Source organism: Lithobates pipiens, unplaced genomic scaffold, assembly GCF_037356315.1.
Source record: "Lithobates pipiens isolate NorthernLeopardFrog02 unplaced genomic scaffold, aLitPip1_a1.2 Scaffold_30, whole genome shotgun sequence".
NCBI lineage: Eukaryota > Metazoa > Chordata > Amphibia > Anura > Ranidae > Lithobates > Lithobates pipiens.
This window is the reverse complement of record NW_027507791.1, coordinates 85,912,624-85,931,881: the sequence shown is the minus strand read 5'-3', so window position 1 is coordinate 85,931,881 and position 19,258 is coordinate 85,912,624. Positions and strand designations below refer to the sequence as shown.

At 43.7% G+C, this 19,258-nt stretch overlaps 1 protein-coding gene across 2 annotated transcripts in view; it reads left to right on the top strand.

Annotated features, from left to right (window-relative positions):
• The window catches only part of LOC143943049 (cytosolic phospholipase A2 delta-like), an 83,461-nt gene extending 72,694 nt beyond the window's left edge, over positions 1–10,767 (top strand). For both annotated transcript variants that reach the window (XM_077464544.1, XM_077464543.1), the window contains exons 18-20: positions 5,494–5,660; positions 7,200–7,386; positions 8,121–10,767. In XM_077464544.1, the coding sequence (XP_077320670.1) occupies positions 5,494–5,660; positions 7,200–7,386; positions 8,121–8,434 (668 nt within the window). In that variant the 3' untranslated portion in view covers positions 8,435–10,767. The remainder of the gene's footprint in view (positions 1–5,493; positions 5,661–7,199; positions 7,387–8,120) is intronic.
• Positions 10,768–19,258: the final 8,491 nt, after the last annotated feature.

Genomic DNA, 19,258 nt, shown 5'->3' with positions numbered 1-19,258 from the left:
TAACATAACTTGTCACATTTTCTGAACGCTAAACAGTACTTGTAGCAGTGCAGGAAACCCCTGACGTCCGCTGTCTGCCGGCTATCATATGTAAACAGGAGTAGATTAATGAATGATAATTACCCCTTTCCTCCAAAAGATGTTCTGTGATGATAAAATGCCACTCTAAAGGATCCGGAAGCACCGAAACCCATAAGTAAGATGAAAGACACAGTATTTTTTCAGCATCACAGCAGCTCATGATCTCCAATGTTACATGTTAGCACGTACAGTATATTTGCTTTGCATTTTGTGCCTTTTTTTGCCAAGTCAGTCAAAGCGTATATAAAGACAAAACAGGTTTTAGTTTTGAATAGAGTTGAGAAGGGCTAACCCCTCTGCCAAATTTGTATTATTGTCTTTTTCTGCTGTTTTTTTCCTTCGGATTTACCAAAACCATATAATATGAGGTCAAACCTTAGGAGTTTCAATGTGTATACAATCAGGCAGGCCCTTGCACTACATGGTTTTGGTAAATCTGAAGGCAAAAATCAGCAGAAAATCTGATCGTGTGTATGGGGCTTAACTCCTAGACGAGGAGATTCCCACTCACCTAAACAGACAGTAAAGTGAAAATAGTACATTTTAGAATTCTCATAAAACGCAAAAGGGGAAATCTTCTAATGGGAGTGTTCTGGTCACAGTGGTCTAGGATGGAAATTCCCCTCATTTTGTCCTCAGCAGGAAACAGGCAGCAAAAATAACCTGAGAGTTTTATCCCTTAATATGCCCTGCACACAGTGCTGGGACAAGGCCATTTGGTGCCCAGGGCAAAGATGGCAAACTGCACCCCCCCCCCCTTTTTAATAAACGTCATTTCAAAACAAGAATATATTTAAGACAATACAAGTTAAATTAGGTTTAATGCAATAGAAACAGAGTTAATATTAATATATAAAAGTGCAAAATCAAGGGATTACACTATTTCTCACTGAAACACTGATACGCAGCACTGGTGACACTGATAACTGATGGCAGGTGACACTGACAGGTGGCACTGATGACAGATGGCACTGATACGGGCACTGATGACAGATGGCAGTGATATGTGGCATTGATGACATGTGACACTGATGTGGCACTGAACAGATGGCACTGATGTGGCACTGATGACAGATGGCATTATGTGGCACTGACCACACGTAGCATTGATGACAGATGGCACTTATACTTGGCACTGATGACAGATGGCACTATGTGGCACTGACGACATGTAGCACTGATGACAGATGGCACACTGGTACTGGGGACAGGTGGTACTGGGGACAGGTGGCACTGGGGACAGGTGGCAGTGAGGACAGGTGCCAGTAAGGACAGGTGGGGACAGGTGGCAGTGGGGATAGGTGGCACTGAGGACAGGTGGCAGTGGGGATAGGTGGCAGTGAGGACAGGTGGCAGTGGGGGTAGATGGCACTTTATTTATTTATTTTTTTACTAACCGCTGCAGCGGTTCATCTCTCCCTCCTCACATGCTGCCTCTGTGTGAGGAGGGAGAGCCGGCGATGAGAGATAATCTCATATGTTTACATATAAGATCATCTCTCATCGGACATGCCGCTCACGCTGTAAACGGCCGCTGTGATTGGCCATTTACAGGGACACGGCCAGCACAGAACTTCCCCAATGCATCCAGGGATGCCCTCCCGGCAATTGGCGTCCGCGCTGCAGCCGTCTTTCGGCTATAGCGGGCGCCTAGTGGTTAAGAAATATATATATATATATATATATATATATATATATATATATATATATATTCTACCGATATATAGATCCAGTGATAATTTTGTCATCTAAAAAAAAAAAAAAAAAAAAGAGTACCTATGGGCCGGACTGTAGCAGTAGCACACTGTCGGCTGCAGTCTTCTAGCTTCCTTTCAGCTAGGCAGGCAGGCGGCAGCAGCTCCTCGCTCCTCTAGGTCACAGCGCACCTAGTCACAGCTTCCTGCGCTCCTCTCACCTCGCCTCCGGCCGTGGGTGACGTCACGCAGCTGGCAGGGACTACGAGACTCCTCCGTAGGGGGAGTAAACAGTGAAATGGAGGGAAGGGAGAATGCAGGAGCGCACTCGGCAGGGCACACACAATTTGTACCGTGCCGCTGGGCGCTGACATAGGTGACTGTCTGTGAGACTAATTAAGTGACTTACATTGGTGGGCGGTGGCCGTGGCAGAAATGCCAAAACATGCTTAAACATCAGGGTGCTACATCATTAATCCATAAAATCAGCCACCTAGGGATTTAAACACCAGCTGTTTGGCCCAAGATCCTATGAGCTTCTCCCAATATATTTGGAAACCAATCCTCCAAGTTTCAATGCTCAAAGCAAACAAAAGATCATCATCGCCCAAGATTGTAAAGCAATACTTGTTTTATTAAAATAAATAGATTCAGTTGCATTTAGTACATCTTCTAAAAAGCCTTGTATAATCAATTATTGCTCATTGACAGTTCTCCTCCTCACTGCGCTTCCGAGGATAAGAGCCACCAGAAGTTTTGGCACCATCTCCTCCCGACATGTTGCTTCACAGGTCACGTGACTTTCTCAAGGGACATTTTAGCCTGAATTTTGGGCTGAATTCGGAAACCTGAAACAGACCAAAAGACGCACGGGACTCCTGTGCAATTCGCACCGGAGCCGCTGCAGAGATGTGTGAACCGGCTCCATAGAGAGCCAGTCACAATCTCCTGCTATGCGAACTGGATGTGGAGAAACCCAAATCCAATTTGCAACAGTGTGAACCCAGCCTAAAACATTTTGGTTAGAACAGGAAAGTTTTTGAGGCTCTGTCAGGTTCTTTTTGCCCTGTTGTGGAGATTTCGCCTCACTTCTTCTGAGAGCAAGAAATTATGAGAAATCTCAACAATGGAGAAACAGAAAAAATATATTTTTAGTGGAGGGAAAAGGGTTAAAACCTCTCACAATGCTTGTATTGCTATGAGTGCTTTCCTATCCTATTTCTTAATGGAACAGAAACAGGAATTAAAGGAAAATCCCCACTATGGGGTCAGTATCCCGTTTAAAGATAAGATAACAAAATCAGCTTTTGCTACAATATTCATTATTACAGTGCATCCGGAAAGTATTCACAGCGCTTCACTTTTTTCACATTTTGTTATGTTACAGCTTTATTCCAAAATGGATTAAATTCATTAGTTTCCTCAAAATTCTACAAACAATACCCCATAATGACAATTTGACAGAAGTTTGTTTGAAATCTTTGTAAATATACTAAATAATATACTAAATAATATACTAAAAATAAAAAATGAAAGAAATCACATGTACCGTATATACTCGAGTATAAGCCGAGATTTTCAGCCTCTTTTTTGAGGCTGAAAGTGCCCCCCTCGGCTTATACTCGAGTCATCGCCGTCTGCCTGCCCGATCAGCGTGTCGAGCAGACAGACGGCGGCCATTCTACTATTCAAAAGCTGCGCCTCCGTCTCTGATAGGCGGAACACTCAATTTCCCAGCAGTCAGTGGTCCACCTATCAAGGACATCCGCTCATCCTCATACTACGGACGAGGATGAGAGGATGTCCGTGATAGGCGGAACACAGACTGCTGGGAAATTGAGTGTTCCGCCTATCACAGACGGAGGCGCGGCTTTTGAACAGTGGAATGGCCGCCGAGGCCCCCGACGAAGAGCGGCGATCCTGGCATGGCAGAAGGACGGAGGCTCGGGACGGGACGGAGGCTCGGGACACAGGTAGGCTGGACACACAAGGCTGCACGGACACACACACAGGGATGGATGGACACACACACAGGCATGGATGGACACACACACAGGCATGGATGGACACACACACAGGCATGGATGGACACACACACAGGGATGGATGGACACACACACAGGGATGGATGGACACACACACAGGGATGGATGGACACACACACAGGGATGGATGGACACACACACAGGGATGGATGGACACACACACAGGGATGGATGGACACACACACAGGGATGGATGGACACATACACAGGGATGGATGGACACACACACAGGGATGGACGGACACACAGGGATGGACGGACACACAGGGATGGACAGGCATGTCTCACCCTCAGCTTATACACGAGTCAATACGTTTCCCAGTTTTTTTGGGGTAAATTGGGGGCCTCGGCTTATATTCGGGTCGGCCTATACTCGAGTATATACGGTACATAAGTACACCTGTCTAAGGTCCAACTGTTAACCATGCATGTCAGAGCACAAACCAAGCCATGAAGTCCAAGAAATTGTCTGTAGACCTCCGAGACAGGATTGTATCAAGGCACAGATCTGGGGAAGGGTACAGAAAAAATTCTGCAGCATTAAAGGACCCAATTTTCACAGCAGCCTCCATCATCTCTAAATGGAAGAAGTTTGGAACCACCTCTTCCTATAGCAGGCTGCCCAGCCAACCTGAGAGATTTGGGGAGAAGGGAGTCACCCGATGGTCATTCTGAGAGATTAAAACTTTCCAGAAGAACAGCCATCTCTGCAGCACTCCACCAACCAGGCCTGTATGGTAGAGTGGCCAGAGAGAAGTCACTCCTCAGTAAAATGGCAGCCCGCCTGGATTTTGCCAAAAGACATCTGAAGGACTCTCAGGCCATGAGAAACAAAATTCTCTGGTCTGATGAAATAAAGATTGAACAGGTGCTCTGCATTTGAGAAATTTTCTTTTTTTTTTCTGCCACTAGGTGCCCTCAGTCTGATCAGTATCTTTGAACCCACTTCCTCTGAGCCCAGGTCATTCTGGACCTACCCCAGTCTGTAAGTGGAGAGTGAAAGGAGAAGCAGCAAAGTGATTATCTCATCTGTCACTCTGCAGTAAATTATGTAATGTAATTCTATAGCGCCACTATTTACCTTTCTTTTTTTGGCGTAGGCAGATTTGTTGCTTTTATACTATTATTATAAAGTGGCAGCTTGAGTAGGTTTATTATTTGTGTATTTTTGGTACAGTGGTACAGTTGTTTAGTGAAGGTGTTTTTAGATCCTGTGGATTTTCATGTTTATTGTAGTACATGAACTGATTGGCTTTCTCTTGCGCCATATCCCTGTAAGGCTGTATTCACACCTATGCAGTTTTGTGTGCTTTTTGCATTTTGCAGATTTGTACTAAAAAACGTGTTCCATAGGAAACCATGGTAAATGGGCTGTAGTGCAAATCTGCAAAATGCAAAAAGCACTAAAAATGCATAGGTGTGAATCCAGCCTTATACAGGGACTGCACAAAGCTTATACTAGGTCAAATTCAGGTACCCACACCACTTGTATTAAAAATACATTTAACAACATATTCTTGTTCACAGAGCTGCATTATTTTGTGCAATTTACTGTATATTGGTCTAGAGTTCACTTATAACTTTTTCCATGCTTTCCAAAATAAAAAATAAAGAAATAATTGTCTTATTGATCATCTTCTAATAACAAGTGAATGTTAACTGCTGTCTTTCAGATTCCAGTCTAGACAACTTCCCCAACAAGCTCACCCCAATGGCTGACAACCTGTGTCTTGTAGATGCTGGTTACTTTATCAATGCCAGCTTCCCTCCCTTACTGCAGCCGGAGAGGAAGGTCGATATCATTCTGTCATTTGATTATACTCTAGATACCCCACTTCAGGTGAGCACTTTGGGAAATTCCAATCATTTTTCAATCATCCCAATCAAATGTAAGAGATTATAATTATTGACTGCAAGATTTTCCACAAAGATATTTAACAGTTGGATAGGTTGGGACCAGAAAGCTACTAATATCACTTTTTAGTTTGAGTGGTGGTTATGACAGCTTATACCTATGAGATTATGGGGGGGGTATGTCTCTCACTTAGGCTGGATTCATACCTAGGCATTTTTAGTGCTTTTTGCATTTTACAGATTTGCACCACAGAACATGTTCCATAGGAAACCATGTTAGGTGGACTGTAGTGCAAATCTGCAAAATGAAAAAAGCACAAAAAATGCATAGGTGGGAATCCAGCCTTAGGCAAGAAATACAGAAAAAAAAAATCCATTAATAAAATGTATCATACAAATGTGAGAATGGGTGGGGGAGAAGGCAGGGCAAAATAAAAGGTTTTGGCGCATGACCGATTTCGGTTAACATATCAGTCCAATTTAACTCTATAGTACGACTCATTTTTTACAAGCAGTGTTTTTCCTGCATCTCCTTTTGCTGTAATACCATGGGGTTGATTTAGGCTGGATTCACACCTATGCAGTTTTAGTTTGCAGATTTTTACTATAGAACGTGTTCCATAGGAAACCATGGTGAATGGACTGTAGTGCAAATCTGCAAAATGCAAAAAGCACTACAAATTCATAGGTGTGAATCCAGCCTTACTAAAGGCCAATAGACTGCAACATTCCAAAGTGCACAGTCTTTTTGCCCTTTGTAAATCAACCTCTATGTGCTAGAAACCTAATTAAATTGTTTCATTTTATTTAAATGTTTAATCATTCAAGGGGTAATTTATCTTTTAATTTTTTTTTATGTCTCTAATATTAAATTATTACCCACATTGTCTATATATTAGTTTGTCAGCTATCCAATGTAGCCATTATTTGGAATATATCTATAGCCAAAATGTAGTGTGTATAATGGCTAGAACCTCCAGCTGCTTTTTCCTTGCTGTCTTGTGTGCCATTGGGAAGATTTTCTATCACAAAAAAAAAAAAAGAGGGTGCAAATCTATGAAGGATAAAGTGAGGTGGGTGGGTGTAAAGTGAAGGAAAATGTGAAGGAAAATGCCCCTTTAGACAATTGTCACTGGTATGGGTGAGCCCATTGGAAGATTACCCCTTGCTTCCCGTTTGGGTGACAACTATGAAAATGTGGGATTTCCCATTACTTTCTGTCTCAGTGACCGTAGTGACCGGAACATATAAAGAGAGTTATTCTTCTCAGCAGGGACATAAGGGAATCTGAAAAAAAAAGACAAACAGAGGTTCTAACCTTTACCTATTTTATTCCACCGTAACAAAAATGTTTGGGCTATAGATACAGTGTAATTTATTTTTCACCCTACTAATTCAATAATATATATATTTTTTCATCAGCAGCTATTAAATTCTTAAAAAAAATGTTATTTATCATAGATGACAATGAGAACCTCTTCAGTGGGCAAAATAAATTATTAATCTCTATTCCTTCTGTTTGCAGTCCTTGGAACAGACATGTACTTACTGTACAACGCAGGGTATCTGTTTCCCCAGAGTATCACTGAGTGACGAGGACAGAAAGAAACACAAAGAGTGCTACATTTTTAAAGATGAAGACATTTCCAATGCTCCCATAGTGCTTCACTTCCCTCTTGTTAATGACACTTTCCGAACATATAAAGAACCAGGTGCGTCCTTTTCATTCTATGCCTGTGTATCTGGCATTTTTAAAAACTAATATAAAAAATAATTATAGCAGCTGATTGTTCATATGCTTGATACATACATATTTTAGTTGAGGGTTTATCATTTACTATCCTATCTAGTTTGGTCAATTGATTTTCATTTCAGTTTAATATGTGTTTTGTGTGTGTGTGTTTTGTGTGTGTGTTTTATGTGTGTGTGTTTTTTCTTTTTTTTTTATTACCTAAAATTGCTACCATTTTTGATCATCTAGATTGCCAAAGGGGGCATAGCTTTTGTTGAAATCTGCTTTACTAGGTGTATAGACAATTTATTAATTTTTTTGCCTGGGTATGTTGGCAATGCAACTCTGACTTGCCAACTCCGTTTCCTGCAATTCCTAAAAAATCTATGTGCTACACAGGCAATTCTAAGACTAATCTCTCATCACACGCCGTATTTAAGCAAATCCTGCCAACATGGCGCATATTTTCGGCCCAAGGTAAACACTTTACTTTGCTGATGAGTAGATCCCAGAAAGCTCTAGATGCATACTTAAGATCAGGAGCTTTTCTAATCATGTGACTGCCAATCACAGTGGTCATATGATCGGAATGCCCGCCTCCACCTCCCAGCATTTAGGTCCTCTTAAAGGGCCAGAGGCAGTGGTGGGAAGGGGTTAATAGGTATCCATTTTCTTTTACATGGTATTTAATGTATTTCCTTCATATATTTGTAGGGCTTTTGAGGACTTCAGAAGAAATGTCAGCTGGGGATGTGGATGTTACAGGACCCTGGTCCCCATATTTTCTCACAAACTTTACTTACAGTGAACAAGACTTTGACCGACTGATGAAGCTGACACAATATAATCTCCTAAACCACAAGGATCTGATCATAAAATCTCTCCATACTGCTGTGGAGAGGAGGAAAGCTAAAAACCTCCAAAGTGAATTGCGCCAGACCCAAACTAAACAAAGACACAAATCTGGGCCATTAGAAGATCACCTGCAAATAAAGGAGAACTCCAAACAGAAGCCATCATACAGTTAAAAGCATGCTATGTCAATGGCATCCATACATATGAATGAAATATTTTTTAATTACTTTTTTTTCTACTTTTGAGTGTAAGTGTTAGGTGGTAATATACAGCCGTGGCCAAAAGTTTTGAGAATGACACAAATATACATTTTCACAAAGTCTGCTGCTTCAGTGTTTTTAGTTCTTTTTGTCAGATGTTACTATGATATATTGAAGTATAATTACAAGCATTTCATAGGTGTCAAAGGCTTTTATTGCCAATTACATTAAGTTTATACAAATAGTACTGTATTTGCAGTGTTGACCCTTCTTTTTCAAGACCTCTGCAATTCACCCTGGCATGCTGTCAATCAACTTCTGGGCCACATCCTGACGGATGGCAGTCCATTCTTGTATAATCAATGCTTGGGGATTGACCATAAGTTCTTAATGGGATTAAGGTCTGGGGAGTTTCCTGGCCATAGACCTAAAATTTCAATGTTTTGTCCCCTGTCTATGACCAGCTTTGGTGGTCAGTGGGAGTAAAAAAATGTAACACAGCTCCTGTGGTCAGTAGGTAAAATAAATAGTGCCACCATGGGTATAAGTGGGAGGAATAGTGCCCCTTCATTGAAGTCAGTGGGAACAATTATGCCTCATCCATATTTTTTAGTGGAAGGAATAGTGCCCCATTGTTGGTGTCAGTGGAAGGAATAAATGCCCCATCATTGGTGTCAGTGAAAGAAACAGTGCTGCAGGTCCTGAATAAAGGCAAGCAAAGGGCCAAAACCTGCCCGTGGGCCGCAGTTTGTGACCGCTGTCATAGAGGACTGTTTTGGTGTTACTCCTTACCCCTGGTCCATGGATTACGATGACTGCAGTTTACTCTAGTGCATGCATTAGAAGATGGCTCCTAAACATTTCCAATTTCAAATTTCAAATGTCATATGTAACAGCACTGATGGTTGGGGATCCGCCCAGCACTGTCAAATGGGGGTGGGAGAAAAGACTTGGCCCTGCGGAAGCTCCAATTAAAGCAATTTAGAGCTTGCACAATATTTTTTTCCTTCTAGCAACAGCTAGACCAAAGAAACAATGACTATGGCTGCTGGGTATTTTTGGAACCTGTTGGTTTGCCATACATGGGAAAAGTTTGTGTTAATCTAGACTGTGAAGTTGAAGTGAATGCTAGCAATGTACTGCAGACGGGTGGCCCGTACAGGCAAAGCGACTTACTGGTACGTTACTGCCTGTTGCCTGGTTTAGAATGCATGTATGCACACCCCCCCGCCGACACCTGCTGTGATTGTACACAGCAAGAGTCTGTCAGCGTGTCCCAGCCAATGATTCATGGCTGGGACCTGCTGATCGGCTCAGTACAGAGGGAACAATCTTTAGTAAAAAGCAGCACACAGTAACATTTGTGAGGCACACAGTTAACCCCTTGATCATTCTAGATGTTAACCCCTTCCCAGTTCGTGTCTTTAGTACAGTGACAGTGTATAATATTGTAACTGATTTTTTTTCCGTTTTATATCATGAAAAATTGAAAACCCAGTGGTGATCAAAGAAAGCTCTATTTTTATGAAAAAAATTATATACATTTTGTTTAAATACAGCATTGCATGACCACGCAACTGCCAGTTAAAGTAGTGCAGTTCTAAATAGCAAGAGGGTAAAACCTTCAAGACTGAGGTGGTTAAATTGAAATATTTAGGACTGCCTTTCTGAATGTTTTTACCCCGGGGGAACCCTTCAAATACATTTCTGGTCTCAGGAAAACCCTGCTAAAAGGAATTTACCAGGGCTTAGTGGGAAGTGTACCCCCTTACAGACTGCTAAAAAGGTCTGCCAAGCGGTGTTGGATCTGGAATGATGCAAGCACAATCAAATGGGGATAAATTGGCACCAGCTCAAGGAACCTCTCACAATATCTGGAGAAACCCTAGGGTTCCACAGAACCTCAGTACTGCTGATCTAGAATGATAGCAGAAAATTCACTATCTATTAGCAGTTAGCACTTCTGCCTTGCAGTACTAAGGTCATCAGTCCAAATCCCAACTACGACACTACCTGCATGGAGTTCTCCCTGTGCTTGCTTCGTTTTCCTCTGGGAACTCTGGTGTCCTCCCAAACTCCAAAGACTTGCTGGAAGGGTAATTGGCTTGTGTATGTATGCATGTGGGATAGAGACCATAGGTTGTTACCTCCTTGAGAGCGGGAACTGATGTGAACGTACAATATATGTAAAGTGCTTAGTAAATTGTGAGTGCTTTATAAATACCTGTAATAAATAAATGTGTAACATTCCTATTTGTAATGAAGAAATTGTGTATTTATTAATAAACTCTTGTGTATACTTTGTATATATTTTTTTTTTTTATACGAGTATTATTTTTGTGTCTGTAGAAGATTGCTGCGCTGATTCAGATAAAGATGTTCTGTTTCGTTTTGAACAGAGCGGGGAAGAATTAATATCTCTGTTATGTTTTTGCTGGAGTTTAGTTGTTCTTTGCAAAACCCACATTTTCCCCATACCAAGCAGCAGATTGTCTCCAGATGATCTGATTTATCAGTGTAGTGTCTACAAAATATAGTTACATTGTTAGTCTGATTGAAGAAAGACACAAGTCCATCCAGTTCAACCAATATCAGGCCATCCCCTAGCAAAGCCCTTGAAATACTACTGTCCCCCAACCCCTGCAGGATCTCTCTGGGGGCACAGTAAAACTCTCCCATACCTGGCCCACCAGTGTAATGTCCCTAGAAAGATTAGTACCTCATTCCCTACTCAGCATTCTCCATGTAAATACCACAATTATCCATTCCCAGCAGCACTTCACCATTATTCTCCCTTCCCTGAATTAGCTGTGCAACATCTGAAACTCTTGCAGTACTGCTTATGTTATAAGATATAATACTTCCAGACAGTGGTGTATTTAGGTTTTGTGCTGCCCTAGGCCTGACTAAACTCATGTACCCCCTAATTTAAATACGACTCACCCTTCCTGTCAAGGCCACACTCCTTCCTATTCTGCATTTGATGGGCACAGTGGCTACATTTAATGGGCACAGTGGCTGTGTTTGAGGGCCACAGTGGCTGTGTTTGATGGGCACCGTGGCTGCATTTGGCACAGTGGCTGCGTGTGATGGGCACAGATTGTGCCCATCAAATGCAGCCACTGTGCCATCAAATGCAGCCTCTGGCTGCATTACTAAAGCTGACTGGGTATACGATGACTGGGGATCCAATATAAGATTTTAAATTGGACTCCTGACTCATTAATATATATCCAGGACCATTCGATATCTATTACCTGAGCCATTCCCGCCGCTGTCCTCCTCTCACTCGGTCCTCCTCCTCTGGGCTCTGGCAGTGGTTACAGAGAGATCCGTCCCCGTCCGACTCCCTGAGCAGGAGAACGTTCAATGATGCCGCACAGAGGTGGGTAGGCGGAGCTTTAGGCTCCGCCTCGCCTTCTTCCAGTTAAGCTAGTAGCAAGTGCATTGTGCACAAGGTATGGCCAGTTACTCTGACGGTCACTCATGGTCTGTTTTATGGGGGCGGCAATCGCCCCCCCTCCCCACCAAGTATGCGCCCGGCCAGTGCTGAGTGCAGTGCACATGTTATGTGGCAAGCCGCGGGAGGCTTTATCTGTGCGGGAGCCGGCCACAGTAGGCTGTATATGTGCGGGACATGGGGAGGACGGGTCGGGGGTGTTTTCGTGTGGGGGGTTAGCAAAAAGCCCCCACCACCCCGCAAAGTGCCGCCCAAGACACAGCTCTGCTTCCAGACGTTCAATTCCTGATAAAGAGTAAGGAATAAGCAGCCCAAATGACAAGCAGACTAAAAACCATTTCTATTCAAATTGAAATCTGGCTGGTGTGGATAAAATAGTCCATAGTACCTAGACCAGTGATGGCGAACCTTGGCACCCCAGATGTTTTGGAACTACATTTCCCATGATGCTCATGCACTCTGCAGTGAAGTTGAGCATCATCACAGACCTAGCCTATCCCACATTCCATAGTTCATAGTGCATCAAATAGTCCAGACCTGGGAAAATTGTTGCCCCCAGGCCACATCCGGTCCATTGTTCAATCTGTGATGCCTCCACTGTCAGCATGCCTCTCTGAGCCTGTTAGTTTCCTTACTAAGGAAGATGTTCGTGTGGAGAACTGCAAGGACTAGGAGGAGAGAGCCTAAAGAGCTGGTTGGTCATGATGCTCTCCCATCACTGCTACCTGGCCAAGTTCTTATGGTGTTAGCACCTGCCTGCTGCAACCCCAGGAGCCATGTACCTCTTCCTCACTCAGGATCTGCAGAAATCCCCTCTGTAGCGATCTCAGGCTCTCTCATTGCAGTGTTTGCAGCCCTGCGAGCCTGTCAGTCACACATCAGTACATGCCTGTATTTGAACTACTGGAACAATTAATTAACTGCCTTTCAGTTCCAGCCTGCCCTAGAGCAATATTGTGACCAGCAGATCAGCAGTGGACATTTCATTTCTGCTTCTAATAATTGTGAGTATGCACACTATTGCCCGAGCAGTTGTACCTATTATTCTTAGTACCTGGTGTTTTCTATATTTTTATGTACTTACAGACCCTCTCAGTCCAGTGTTGTTCACCTAAGGCTGCTGGTTTAATCAAAATATTCCCTAGATCATCCCATAGCCCAGGGGTCCCCAACCACCTCTCTGTAGCTGGGCTCGCAAATGCAGCGGGCAGGTGGGTGACCGACAGAGAGATGACATCATCTCTCACCGTCCGCCCTGTATCAGTTCTGCACTCACTGTGCGGCCATGGGCAGAAGAGAGATTACATCATCTCTCAATGCTAAACTGAACTATTTCATTTTATATTACAATGTATCAATAGAAACAATGTGTTTCAATCATCCCGACACCATATTAACCATGGTGCTCTGATGATTGAAATGCCAACACAGCCATTGCCCCAACAAATTGCCACAAAAAAAAAAACACATCCCCCTCGGGGCTTCTCTTAATTTTCTTCCACATAGCCGGGTTCCCGGTGCCAAAAACCACGGGAACCACTGCCATAGTTCATAGTCCCTCATTCATCACATATTTCCTAGTCCATCTCAAGAGCGTGCAAGAGAGGTTGGCTACATTCCTTTATACAGTAGATGGAGAACAAATGTTCTCTAACAGGAAGTCAGATCACAGCAGCAAAAAAAATGAATTTTGGGGGGGAGGAGCTTACACATGGCACTGCACTCTGGGGGCTAGAGTGAGCTCCAGTATCCCCCAGGCTGCAAGATGCTAAGCCTTGCTGCCTGCAGGAATGATCAGGTGGCATGGGAAGCAAAGTAACAGGTTGAGGCTCGGGCTCTGTCTCTGGCGGTGCGGATTCATGAATAGCGACAGTGGCAAAGCTAGACATTATTTCACCTGGGGCAAAGACGCATTCCCCGTACACATGATCGGAAATTCCGCCAGCAAAAGTCTGTTGTGAGCTTTTCATCAGAAATTCCGACTGTGTGTATGCTCCATCTGACTTTTGCTGGCGGAATTTCTGTCAGCTAAAGATTGAGAGCAGGTTCTCTATTTTTCCAATGGAAAATGTTCCGATTGGAAATTCCGACCGTCTGTAGCAATTCCAACGTGCAAAATTCCTACGCATGCTCGGAAACAATTTGACGCTTGCTTGGAAGCATTGAACTTAATTTTCCCGGCTTGTGGTAGTGTTGTACGTCACCGCGTTCTTGGCGGTTGAAAGTTTAGAGAACTTTTGTCTGACCGTGTGTATGCAAGCCAAGCTTGAGCGTAATTCTATCATCCACCATCGAAGATTTTTCAGACGGAAATTGCGCTCATAAGTTCAGTGCCCCAAGACAAGGGTTTCTGTTATCACCCCTACTGTTTGTTCTTTCACTGGAACCCGTGAACAGCATACAGACGAGCGGTTTTCCCAATAGAAATTGGTTCCATTGGAAATATTTAGAACATGTTCCATTTCTAGGTCCATCAGAATGGGGCATACACACAATCGGAATATACGATGAAAAGCGCCCATCTGACTTTTTCTGTCGGACATTCCGCTCGTGTGTTGGGTGAATATTGAGATGACACAGAGTGAGGCACCATTGGATCAGATGGTTTGGATACCACAAAGATTTAGAATTATCTAGAGATACAAATGCGATAACTTTGAATGCATATATAGGCTGTACTTAGGGGTAAATAATTCACTATTGGCACCATTAATGGACACTAGATTTTATTCCCTGGCAAAGAAAATATGGTTTATAGGTTTTATTTCTTTGCACTGGACCAAGACCTGGTCCACACCTATGCGGTTTGCTTTTGGTCCCTTTCTGCAGTGTTTTTTGCGATGCGTTGTTAATTTTAATGCCTTTTTTTTTGGCCAATTTGTTCTTGGGCAGATGTAAATGTAAATAAATGTATTTTATTGGTATTTTATGTGATAGACCAAAACCAAGTGACACATCATTTTGAAGTGGAAGGAAAATTATAAATGTTTTTCAAAATTTTATAAAACGAAATATGTGAAAAGTGTGGTGTGCCTTTGTATTCAGCCCCCCTGAGTCAACACTTTGTAGAACCACCTTTCACTGCAATTACAGCTGCAAGTCTTTTTGGGGATGTGTTTTACACATCTAGAGTAAAATATTTGCCCATTCTTCTTTGCAAAATAGCTCAAGCTCTGTCAGATTGGATGGAGAGCGTCTCTGAACAGCAATTTTCAAGTCTTGCACAGATTCTCATTCGGATTTAGGTCTGGACTTTAACTGGGCCATTCTAACACATGAATATTCTTTGATCTAAACTATTCCATTGTAGCTCTGGCTGTATGTTTAGGGTCGTTGTCCTGCTGGAAGGTGAACCTCTGCCCCAGTCTCAAGTCTTTTGCAGACTAACAGGTTTTCTTCAAACATTTCCCTGTATTTGGCTCCATCCATCTTCCCATCAACTCTGACCAGCTTCCCTGTCCCTGCTGAAGAAAAGCATCCCCACAACATGATGATGCCGCCACCACCATGTTTCTCGGTGGGGATGGTGTGTTCAGGGTGATGTGCAGTGTTCGTTTTCTGCCACGCATTGCATTTTGCTTTTAGGACAAAAAGTACAATTTTGGTCTGATCTAACCAGAGAACCTTCTTCTACATGTTTGCTGTGTCCCTCACATGGCTTCTCGCAAACTGCAAACTGACTTTTTATGTCTTTCTTTCAACAATGGCTTTCTTCTTGCCACTCTTTCATAAAGCTGAGATTTGTTGAGTGCACCACTATTAGTTGTCTTGTGGACAGATTCTCCCACCTGAGCTGTGGATCTCTGCAGCTCCACCAGAGTTACCATGGGGCTCTTGGCTGCTTCTCTGATTAATGCTCTCCTTGCCTGGCCTGTCAGTTTAGGTGGACAGCCGTGTCTTGGTAGGTTTGCATTTTTGGATGATGGATTGAACAGTGCTCTGTGAGAGGTTCAAAGCTTGGGATATTTTTTTTTATAACCTATCCCTGCTTTAAACTTCTGCACAACTTTATCCCTGACCTGTCTGGTGTGTTCCTTGGCCTTCATGATGCTGTTTGTTGACAAAGGTTCTCTAACAAACCTCTGAGGACTTCACAGAAATTAACTTAACAGCTGTAATTATACTGAAATTAAATTACACACAGGTGGACTCTATTTATTAATTAGGTGACTTCTGAAGGCAATTGATTTTAGTTATGGGTATCAGCGTAAAGGGGGCTGAATACAAATGCACGCTACACTTTTCACATAGTTATTTGTAAAAGAATTTGAAAACTGAGCTGCAGCATGGTGACCAAGACCATACAGCGGTTTAACAGGACAGGTTCTACTCAGAACAGGCCTCGCAATGGTTGACCAAAGAAGTTGAGTACAGGTGCTCAGTGTCATATCCAGAGGTTGTCTTTGGAAAATAGACATATGAGTGCTACCAGCATTGCTGCAGAGGTTGAAGGGGTGGGGGGGGGGGGTCAGCCTGTCAGTTCTCAGACCATACGCCGCACACTGCATCAAATTGGTCTGCATGGCTCCAGAAGGAAGCCTCTTCTAAAGATGATGGACAAGAAAGCCCACAAACAATTTTCTGAAGACAAGCAGACTAAGGACATGGAGTACTGAACCATGTCCTGTGGTCTGATGAGACCAAGATAAACTTATTTGGTTCAGATGGTGACAAGTGTGTGTGGCGGCAACCAGGTGAGGAGTACAAAGACAAGTGTGTCTTGCCTACAGTCAGGCTTGGTGGTGGAAGTGTCATGGTCTGGGGCTGCATGAGTGCTGCTGATACTGGGTAGCTACAATTCATTAAGGGAACCATGAATGCCGTGTACTGTGACATACTGAAGCAGAGCATGATCCCCTCCCTTTGGAGACTGGGCTGCAGGACAGTATTCCAACATACCAAACCAGTAGCAGCTGGTGATAAAAAAATTTGGGGGGGGGGGCGCAAACCCCTCCAGGTCCCTACCTACCCATCCTCCAGTGTCATGGCTCCTAATACCCAAACACATTATACACAGAGCACACAATGCATACAGAGAACACAGAACACACAGTACATACACAACACATACAATACATACAGTACATACACAGATGGCACAGTAAATACACAGAACACACAGTACATACAGAACATACACAGAAAACACACAGAAGGCACAGTACATACAGAACATACACAGAACATACAATACATACAATACACACAGTACATACACAGAACACACACAATACATACAATACACACACAGAACACACAGTACATACAATACATACACAGAACACACACAATACATACAATACACACACAATACATACAGAGTACATACAATACACACATGGTACATACAATACACACACAAACACACACAAAGAACACAGTACATACAATACACACGCACAGAACACACAGTACATACAATACATACACAGAACACACACAGTACATACACAGTACATACAATACACACACAGTACATACACAGAGCACACACAACATACAGAAAACACACACAGTACATACAATACACACAATACACACACACACACAAAACACACACAGTACATACAATACACACACACAGAACACACAGCAGTACATACAATACATACACAGAACACACTTCTTCCCAGCCTGAATGTCTGTTTTGAGTTTGCCACATTTTAAAACAACCTGTTGCTGTGAAGCTTGCCCATCTTATCACAGAGTCCCACAAAGTAGCTGGCAGCTGCCATGCCATGAGTTACTGCATGTGCAGAAGAGACACCCGAAGCAGTCTGCCTGAAGGGGGGAGAAGAGCAGAAGAGCAGAGTGACATACAGAGTTCTGATGATATCAGCTGATTTGTGAGCATAACTCAGTGGAGTAAATTCAGGAGGGTGTGAGGGGTTAGCTCGGCAGCGGGTGTGTGTGACCCCCTGGATGGGTTCACAACACAAAATCAGGCACAGCAGACAGCGTTGTAGGTGGAAAAAACAAAAGATGCTGTTTATTTATGCTACATTGCAGTGAAACATAGAACAGCCAAACAAAAATAAAACATGAAAATAAATCCTGGTCAGCTTGACCTCTAATTACACACTTAGATTCCCTGTCTAACAACTGAGTGCAGCCTTGTGCTGCACCAGTCCCTGTCTCTGTTGTAGAGGTTTGCCACACAGGCGTTAACTCACCGCACAGAACAGGTGTCACACTCCCCAGTCTATACAAACACAAAACTGGTTCCAGGATGGAGCATCTCCCTAAGCATGCTGGGGTTTTTTGTAGAGGTCTTAATGAGCCCACTTACTTCAGCTGGGCTCATTAACTCTTCCCCTCTAATTGTACAAGTGTAATGGTTATGCAGTGATCTTCCTGTGTTTGCTTACCTTCCCTCATGTCTTCAGACTAAGAAGCCAGCCACTTCCACCTGGTGGTTTTTATAACCTCTCCTCTAAGCATGGCTCCACCCCAGGCCCTATCAGGGAGCCCTATATTAACCTGTGCACTGCAGGCCTCAGTGCTGATCAACCATTGTGTATTCTTTGTGTGTTAGCTTTCGCTTGCCTGCCGTGTGCTCTGCTTCTGGTTTCCGTTACCGACTTTGGCATGTCTTGACTATCCTTGTTTGCCTGTGATCCTGACCTTTTGGCGTGTACCCAACTATTCTTGTCTGCTTGTGGCCCCGACCTTGGCTTTGTCCCTCATCCCTATCCTCCTGTTGCCTACTGTGGGTGTGAGCTGGGGGACCCTGAGGGTCGCGACCTGGAGCCAGTTGCAGCCAAGTCCATCCTCACCACTGGAGGCTCTGGTGAACACCTGCTGGCTCTTAGACTCCGCGCCCCAGGGAATCTCACGCTCTATCCCCAGTGGGATCTGTCCCCTGTCTGCAGCAGTCAGCCGTAGGGTCCACAACCTTGCGGTGCACTCCGGATCCCTACAGTGTGCACCTGTCACCTCGCCTCAAGGTGACCTGACAGTTTGATCAGCCATGGACCCGGCTGACGTGCCGCTTCCTACAGATGATCCATTGCAGAGCTTAGTTCGGCGACTTGAGACCCAAGAATCGCATCAGACCCAGGTGATGCGATTCCTTCAGGATTTGGCATCCCGTTTTGAAAAGGTTCAGGCCTCATTAGGACCCCCAGTTCAACAACCTCAACCGCTATCTGCTGCTGCACCTATCGCATCAGTCCCAGCCACACATTCATTACTACTACCAGCTCCGGTCCGTTTCTCTGGGGACTCCAAGGCTTGCAGGGGGTTCCTTAGCCAGTGCACTATTCATTTTGAACTTCAGCCCCAAAACTTCCTGTCTGATCGGGCAAAAGTCGCATATATCATATCCCTCCTGTCCG